This window comes from Globicephala melas, chromosome 3 (genome assembly GCF_963455315.2).
Source record: "Globicephala melas chromosome 3, mGloMel1.2, whole genome shotgun sequence".
Lineage (NCBI taxonomy): Eukaryota > Metazoa > Chordata > Mammalia > Artiodactyla > Delphinidae > Globicephala > Globicephala melas.
In genome coordinates, this window is record NC_083316.1 from 160410197 (window position 1) to 160419404 (window position 9208).

At 56.2% G+C, this 9208-nt stretch overlaps 1 protein-coding gene across 1 annotated transcript; it reads right to left on the bottom strand.

The window, feature by feature from the left end:
* Window positions 1–1620: 1620 nt before the first annotated feature.
* On the bottom strand, window positions 1621–8756 carry HAPLN4 (hyaluronan and proteoglycan link protein 4). Its single transcript, XM_060296944.2, has 5 exons — window positions 8619–8756; window positions 7486–7606; window positions 6846–7208; window positions 4927–5259; window positions 1621–4536 (listed from the first exon to the last, which is right to left on the bottom strand). The coding sequence occupies exons 1-5, from the start codon at window positions 8619–8621 to the stop codon at window positions 4145–4147; spliced, it is 1212 nt and encodes a 403-aa protein (XP_060152927.1). The 5' UTR covers window positions 8622–8756; the 3' UTR covers window positions 1621–4144.
* Window positions 8757–9208: the final 452 nt, after the last annotated feature.

Sequence of the window (9208 nt, forward strand, 5' to 3'; positions counted from 1 at the left end):
GTTACTTCAAAAGTGTATATGAGGGTTTCCCTGGTGGCGCAGTGGTTGAGAATCCACCTGCCAATGCAGGAGACACGGGTTCGAGCCCTGGTCTGGGAAGATCTCGCATGCCACGGAGCAACTAAGCCTGTGCGCCACAACTACTGAGCCTGCGCTCTAGAGACCGCAAGCCACAACTACTGAAGCCCGTGCACCTAGAGCCCACGCTCCCCAACAAGAGAAGCCACCGCAATGAGAAGCCCGCGCACCGCAACAAGAATAGCCCCCGCTCACCACAACTAGAGAAAAACCCGAGCGCAGCAACGAAGACCCAATGCAGCCAAAAATAAATAAATAAATTTATAAAATAAAGTATATATGGCACACAAATGTTCATAGCAGCATTATTCACAATAGCCAAAAGGTGGAAACAACCCAAATGTCCATTAACTGATAAAAGAAAATGTGATATATATACATATATATGAACATTATTCAGCCATAAATATTATACTGAATGAAAGAAGCTAGACACAAAAGGACACATACTGTAGGATTCCACTTATACAAAATATCAAGACGAGGCAAATCCACAGAGATGGGAAGTAGATGAACAGTTTTCAGGGCATGGAGTGGGGAGGGAGGAATGGAGAGTGATTGCTTAATGAGTAGGAGATTTTCTTTGGGGTGATGAAAATGATAGGGGTGATGGTTGAACAACACTGGGAATGTACTAAATGCCACTAAATTGAAGACTTTAAAATGTTTACAATGGTGAATTTCATATTATGTGAAGTTTTACAACATAAAAAATATATGTTGCATATTTTCATTTGTGTAGAAATGGGGGGAAAACAATATATGCATGTTTGATTGAATGAATATAAAACATCTTTTGAAGGACATGTAAGAAATTTTAGATGTCTCTGAGAAGTGCACTGGGTGCTGGAAGACAGGAGTGAGACATTTTTCTGAATAACTAGCTTCAGGAGTGGCTCTACCCTGGTTGCCATCCTCAGGTCTCCTCCAGGTGGACCCTCAAAGACCTGCAATCCAACAATGCAGAGACCCAGCAGAAAGAGGGTTCCCTTGGTCCTATTGGTCCATCAAAATCCCAGGCAGTCTCATTGGTCTGCATGGGTCCATGTCTACCCCTGGACCAATTAGGGTTGCCCAGGAAGATGAGCCACAGCCCTCATTGCCCAGTGGAGTCAGCCCCTCTGACTCACAGAATGAGAGGAGGGAAACTTACATACCCGAGGCAAAATCAGGATGCTGGAACCCATGGAAGGGAGAAAGGATGTCAGCAGGGAAAAGGCGGGATGAAATAAATCTCATGCACTCATCTCCAGAAAAATGCCCCTACCATTCCTCTAGTCAAGGAAGCTAAGGCACAGCTGGAGCCCAAGGCAGCCTAACCAAGGGACTGGACCCTGGCTTCAGATGAGTGGTTGGAATCTCTAGGAGTTCTGTCCCATCTGACATTGAAGCATGAGCAGTTAACGACCACCCCACTTCTACAACCATATCAGACATTTACACTTTTTTCCTCTTCTCCCTTTCTTTGTATGCCCGAAACGAAACTTTCAATACTCCTCGGCCCACACTCTCCCTTCCCGCACCTCCACACCCACCCCAGGGAAAATTTGCAACTTCTCTGCCTTCCTGATGCAGGAACTCAACACCCAGTTTCACACACTTCATTCCCAGGGGACTGAGAGGAATCGCTGGATTGGTTAGTGACCCAATTAGGACACGGCTGAGAAGGGCCAGACCCATGGGAGGTGGCTCGAGAGACAGAGTGAGGGAACAACGATGGGGGGGGGAAGGGACGGGAGAGAGATTGGGGATAGGGAATGGTCCTGAGGAATGAGAGGAGACGCTTCCCAACTGAATCATCACCAAGCACCCCCAGCTGAAAAACATTTTGTCCACCAAAGTGCATTTTTGAAGTAACTACCCACGAGCTGTCTCATTTTCTCATTCATCAAAAAAAAAAATTTATTGAGCCCCTGCTGTACACTTTGTACTCACTGGGATCTTAGAACAGCCTTGATACAGAGGAGGAAATAGGATCAGGGGTTTTGTCACTTGGTCATAGAGGCAGGATTCGAACCCAGGCACACCTGGTTCCAAAACCCACAGATGGGTTTCCTGGAGATGGATGTGACAATATGGAGGGCTCCAGGAGGGACCCCAGTGCCACTCCAGGCAAGACCTCGAAACTGGGGTCTCCAAAAGCTGGGGTGGCCTTGTTCATGGACAGTCTCCCTGAGCTAGCTGTTAACACTGGGGAGTTTGGGTCCTGACTTCTTAGCACAAATTACCCTTTAGAACATGGAGCTCAGAGAGGATTTTGAGGTTTAAAGACAATTCAACCTCTCCTGGACCTCTAAGAAGGAAAATGTGGGGGGAGGGAGGTTAGAAAAGGAGAGAGGAACTCAGTGAGAATGGGGATGTGGTCTCAGAGAGGAAGCGGGAGCCTACTGCTTGCATAGCACAAAGGGTAGGGGCACGCCAGAGCCTCAGTTTGTTCATCTGGGTGCTGCAAGGGTGTCTCGTGAACAGCTGTTGTCTGGGTTATAGTTAGCGTGCAAACGGAGGATATCCAGCAGCTCCAGAAGTCCACCTGGGTCTGAGATGCTGCCTGGAGCTGGGCCCATCTGGTGAAGGGGCAGCCATTAAGCCCTATGGGGCACACAGTTCGGGCCCATGGTAAGAAGTTCCTGAGAACTGGGAAGTCAGTTGTCCTGGGGACGACGTTGACAGTCTCTATGGTGACAGTTTGGAGGGGCGGGCCCTACCGACAAGGGAAAGCCTAGGGGGACAGGTGTTCTGTTACCTCAGACACCGGAGTGTGGTCTCCATGGCAACAGCTGCCGGGGGCGGAGGGGTGGGTCCAAACCGCTTGGGGGCGGAGCTTGGAGGGTAGCAAGGAGCTGGGGCACCCCGCGGAAAGGAGCATCCTGTTTCCATGGTGAGAGCTGGAGAACCGAATGTTGGGTCACTCTCAGGACAGTTAGGGGAGGGGGTGGTCTCCATGGCTGTTGGTCAGGGTGAGGACAGTGGGAGTGAAGTTGTAGGTCTCTGGGTGAATGTGGGTGAGATGGTAAACGTGCGGTGTCCATGGTTACAGCTGGAGGAGGGAGGTACTAACTCCATGGGTGTGACTGATGAAGGAAGGGCTGTGTGACTCTAGGTGACAGGTAGAAGCTGGGCTGGTCGCCTTGGTAACAATGGGAAGTGGGGCAGCTTCTCTCTGTAGTGAATGACATAGATTTTATGGGTCTCTGGGCCTGGGAGATGGTCTCTTAGGCGACAGCCAGGAAAGGGGCCGTCCGGTGAAGACGAATTTCCTCCCTCAGAGAGATACCTAAGGGATGGGCCACGGCTGCCAGTAATGCGAGCCAGCTGGGGCGTGTCAATCTGTCTTAACAGTGACAGACAAGGGTGGTGTCCCCTGAAACTGGAGGGGTGGAGCTGTTCTCCACAGTGACCTGGGGACACGACCTGTTACTATGGAAACTGGGGGACTCGTGGGAGAAGGGGGGAGAATGGGAGTAACCAATCTCCAGGTCACCCTAGAGGAGAGGACAGGAGCCCACAGTCTTCATGTGACCATGGTGGCATGGTCAACTGACGAACTCTGAGGTTTCTGGTTTCTCTACAGGTGATAGGGAGGAGGGTTCAGTGTCCCGGTGACCTTAGGGGACCAGTCTTCAGTCTCCAGGGAGATGCATAGGACGTGTGCCCAGTCTCCTGATAATCCCGGGGGTCCAGCCTCCAGGCGACCTTGGGGGTAGTTCCAGAAGACCTCGCGAGACGTTTCCAGTGTTCAGGAGACCTCGGGTTCTGTTGGTCTCCAGTGGTTCTCAGAGGGTGTGCCCTGTCTCCTGGAGAAAGTTGGGAGAGGAGAGGAATCCACTGTCCAGGAGAGGCGGGGCTTGGTCGATTTCCAGGGGACTCCAGGGGACTTGGCTTCCGGGACTGGCCAGACTCTGGGGACCTCAGAGGGTGTGGCCAGGGTTTAAGGACCGCAGGAGGCCTGGTCAACTTGCAGGGCACCGCAGGGTGCATGGCCAGTCTCCAGGGGTGTGGTCCATCTCCAAGTGGCCGTAGGGCACTCGGCCAGCCGCCAAGCGCCCCAGTGGTCCACGGCCCGGGCCTAGACGCGCAGCGGGGTCCAGGCGGCGGGGTCTCGCGCACCTCCAGCCCACCCGCCGCCTCCGGCCCAGCCCCAGCCCCAGCCACCAGGTGCGGGGTCCGGTGCACCAGGCGCGCGGTAGCAATAGACGCCGAAGAGGCGGCGCGTGGCGTCAGGAAAGCCGAGGCTGCGCACACCTGGCCGGCGGCCGCCGCAGCGCGCGCGCGGGTTCACGATGGGGTAGCGTGCGCTCCCGTCCGCCAGCCAGCCTGCGGTGCAGCGGTCCAGCAGCTGCAGCTTCCACGCAGCGAACAACTGCCCCACCTTGGCCACGGCCGCTCCGCGCGCCGCGCAGGCGCGCGCTGCTCCCGCGAAGGGCACGGGCCGCAGCGGCTTCAGGAAGAACACGCGGCCTGCAGGGGGGTGGGGAGGAGTGGTTAGGGCCGCTCTTGGGACCCGGCTTCCTCGGGATTCAGGACACCCTCCCGCTTGCAGCCTAGGACCTCAGCCTCAGGGCTCAGATACACCCCCTCCCCTGAAGCCCGGGACCACAGCCTCGGCTAGAGCAGTGCTGGTGCCAGGCGATGTTTGATTGCCGTGCCTAGGCAGTACTAGGGAAGGGATCTCCTGGTTCGGACCCCCGAGGGCGGGTGTGGAGAGGAAGGACAGGGAGGGAGACCTGGGCGGAGTGGTAAAGACTCTGAGAGGGAGGGGTACCTGTGTGTGGGTGGGGTCTCATACGCGGGGCGGGGCCCGGGCCAGCGGAGGGCAGGACCATCCTCCCAGGGGTGGAGCCTACGCACCCGGGAGGTTGGATGTGAAGCAGAAGGCGTCGTAGAGTTCCTCGGCGTTCTGGCGGTAGCCGTAGTTGCGCACACCCCCCGAGGCTCCGCCGCCAGCCCCGGCGCTCCCGGCCCCGCCCAGGCCGCCGCAGGGCTCCCGGGGCTGGCTCACCGGGTACTGCACCGAGCCGTCGCGCAGCCAACCCGCGTTGCACCAGTCCAGGCCGTCGCGCCAGGCCGCGTGCAGCTGCTCAGCCGACGCCAAGATGCCGTCCTGTTCAGCGCACGCGCGTTGCGCCTCCGTGAAGGTCAGCTTGTAGCGGCCTCCACGCGGGTGGTAAGGGAAGACTACGCCTGAGAGGATACACGAGGGTCAGCTCGGACCCCCCAACTCTCACCCACCTACCTGACATCTGTGGTGCCGTGTGACTCTTCAACCTAGACCTTTCAGGCCATCCCTCACTATGGCCTCAGAGCTGACCATGCCTTTCCCCAGTTCACACCCCTCATACTCGCTGTGCCTTAAGCTTACGATTCACTTGACCCTCCCCCTTGACATACTTAATCATGTCCACCTCCTTTCCACCACTGGAGACCTTTGTTCATGTTCTTTCCACCTTTCCACCTGTCGAACTACTATGCATCCTTCAAAACCCAGCTCCCACAACCCTCCTCCATTCAGTTCTACGTGCTTCTGACATTCTTCCAGCATTGGGACCTTCCTTCTTGTCAAATCCTGAGCCCACAAAACTGACTCCCTCACACTGGGAGCCCACGAAAGTTTGACCCGGGGCAAAGACCTCTTTGATCTCCAGCATTGTCCAGGACAATTCCCATTGGTTTCCCTTCTACCTTCAGTTCTTATAACTCGTCCCTTATCAGAATCACAGTCGTCTCCGCTCACTAGCGTTCTGTGTGTCTGTGTTTGTGGGCTGGACCTTGGGGGTGCAGGTGCAGATGCTTCTCTCAGCAGATGCAGGAAGGATCAAACAGCAGCCAGAGAGAAGAGCTGGAGCCTGACAGACTAGAGTTCCAGTCCTGGCTCTGCCACTCACTGGTATGTGCCCTGGTCAAGGCTCTAACCTCTCTGAGCCAGTTGCCCCTCTGTGAGTAATACCATCTCCCTCAGGGTTTTGAGGAAAATTAAATGAAAGCTCAGAGAGCTCTTCAGTCAAGCTCCTGGCACATAGAAAACACCCAATAAAGGAGAGCTGCTTCAGTTATTGTTGTTTTTCGCTATTGTTGGGAAGTTTAGCAGTGAGGGCTCTGAAATCTCTCTAGCATCTTCTGAGGTGGAGTGAAGAAGGCAAACCACATGGGAGGGAATTCTTCAGAGAGAAACCCTACTTCCCAGCTCCACAGTCAGCCAATCAGAGCATCCCATCTCCCAGGCACAGTGATTGGCCCATGGATAGGCAAATGACTCAAGCTGGGCCAATGAAGGACAACTCTGGAACTCTAGCTAGCACTCCTAGGAAATCAATTGCCAAGCTGGGAGGGTGGAAGCCTGGCACTACTTTTTGGTTCCATCAGGGGAAACTTGTCCAAGGAGAGCCCACCCAGGGAAACAGAGCTGAAGGAAGGATTTCTGACATGATGTGAATGCCTGGATCTCACTGTGCCTGGATCCTACCAAAGGGTTTCCCGGCGTCTTCACTATTGACATTTTGGACTGGATTATTCTTTGCTGTGGGGAGACTGTCCTGTGTGTTGTGGGCTGTTTACAGCATCCCTGGTCTCTACCCACTATATCACCACAACCTACTTCTAGATCTTGCCAATATCCCCAGGTAGCAAAATCATCCCAGATCAGAACCATTATCCTACCCCACCAAGCCGCTGAATTCCTTCAGGCCAACTTGATTTGATTTCTGTCCTTTGCAATACCCTCCTCTTTTCTCCCTTAGAAATGAGCCTCATCCTGCCCACAGGCTAGTCACCTTCCAGGTCCAGCTTGACCATGCCAGTGTCATCCTCCAGCTCGTTGGTGACCTCGCACTCATAGCGCCCATAATCCTGCAGCGTGACGTTTCGGAGAACCAGGGAGGCATCCCCGGGCCCATCGCCCTGCAGCTCAGCCCGCCCGCGGTAGCTGCCGAAGGCCCGGTGCTGGGCACCCAGTGCCACGAAGACATCGGCAAAGGCCAGCGGGTCCACCACCTTGGTCCACTTGAGGCGGACGCTGTCGTGGCCGTGGGCGGCTGCCTCGTAGTGGTAGCGGCAGGGCAAGACGATGGTGCCACCCCGGTGGCTGACCACCTGTCCCGGCGCTGTCTGCACCACCACCGAGCCCGACTCCCCTTCTATGGGCAACCAAAGAGGATTAAGAAGAGGTTCTAGGGGCGGGGCAGGGGAACCTGGGGAGGGGGACCCAGGGAAAGGGATGTGGGAAGAAAACTTGGGTGCGGATCAGGAGATCAGAAGGGTAAAGGGGCTCCGTAAGGGGACTAGGGAGGGGGCGGGGACTGTGGCCATCAGGACCGCCCAGCACCCTCCGTCCTCCCCGCTCCATGCACCCTGGTGATCCTACTTGGCCACGGCTTCTGCGGGGCAAGATCCGCTTCCACGGCCCTGACTCACCCAGCACGTGCACGACCTTCTTCCGGCCGTGCTCCGCTTCCGCGGCGCCGGTGAGCAGCAGGACTCCCCATGCAGCTGCCCAGAGCGCCCCGCGACCGAGGGCCGCCGCCGGAGCACACACCTGGGGGCACAGTGCGCTCAGTGCAGCCTCCTGGCCTTTGTCTTTCAGAAGACTAACTCCCTGGCCTTCCTTTCCCGCGGCGAGGACTTCTTACATGCCCAGGTCCCCAGCCCAGCCAGGATCCCAGAGGATTCCCCCAAGGAGAAGGCTAGCAGACCCTCCCACCCACAGACCCTCCCACTCTCCCAGGATCTCACACACTTGCCCTTGGGCAAAGCGCACGCCCCTGGACTCACTCTCCCTTAGTTCTGCACGGGCAACCCACCTGACCCCCTGACCCCAACACCAGAGCCTCGGAACTCCGCACCTTTCTCTCTTTCTTTTCTGGCCCAGGCCAAGGATTGGGGAGGAGTGAGGAGGGAGGAGGGAGGAGGGGCTGGAGCAGCGGCAGCAGCAAGGTTATCAGTGCGCCAGGAGACTGCAGCAAACCCGTGCAGGTGGGGGTGGTAGAGGCAGAGAGGGGGAGACACACAGAAAGAAGGCGAGAACGGGGAAAGAGACTGAGACAGAGAGAAGGGCAGGGAGAGATGGAGACAGAAGGAAAGTGTCACAGACAGAGGAAGGAAAGATGGAGAGGGACAGAGATACAAAGGGAGAGAGAGAAGAGAGTGCCAGAGGGAGACTCGGAGAAGAGTAAGGAAAGATGGAGAGAGACAGAGATAGAGAGGGAGAGACAGAGACTGAAAGAGAGAAAGGAGAGAGAGCAACAGGGAAAGAGACACAAAGATAGAGGGAGATGGGGGGGTAGGGAAAGACAGAGAGACTCAGAGAGAGGGAGAGTAAAGGGACCCCCCCCCAAAAAAGGGAGAGAAAAGTAGGGAGAGACATAGAATAAGAGAAGGAGAAGCAGAGAGGGAGAGAGTGGGAGGGAAAGAGATACAGGTGAGAGACAGAGAGATGGGAGAGATGAGAAGGAGAGAGGGACTGAAGAGAGAAACACTGAGGGAGGTAGATCAGAGACACAGAGACAGAATCCCAGAGAAGGACCTACCGAACCCACAGCCCCACTCACCATTCTGCCGGTGCGGCCCCCGACCAGCGGCCCCTATGTGCCGGGACTGCGCTCCCTGCACACGCAGGAAGGACTGGGCAGGTCCCTGCAGGCGGCGCAATCCCGGCGTCTGCCTGCAAGGGGAGGAGGGAGGTGGACGGGGGGGGGGGGCGTTAAAGGGGACGTGGTGGCGCCTGCTGGGGGAGAGGTGATGATGGGCACAGACGGAGGAAGGACTGCCCTGAACAGTGAGTTCAGAGCCAGGTACCAGCCTCCCTGCTGGCTGACTTTGGGCCACCGGAGGAAACTTTCTGGGTCTCAGTTTAACGCTCTTTAAAATGGAGGAGGGGGGAGCCTGATGATGCCCTGCGTGGGCAGGGGAGCTGAGTAACCTGGGAAAGGGGCTTGGCTTGCACGCCTCAGTTTTCCCATCTGTCACTGGGTGACCATCAAAGGGTCCTGGGCCCCAGCAGCCAAAGGGTGCTCACTCTGCGGGATGCGGGCCCTACAACAATCATACACTCTGCAGAGGGACTCTGCCCCTCACTCTATGCCTCAGTTTCCACATCTGAGATATGGAGTGCTGGGTCTTTTGTGAAGATCTAATGGCT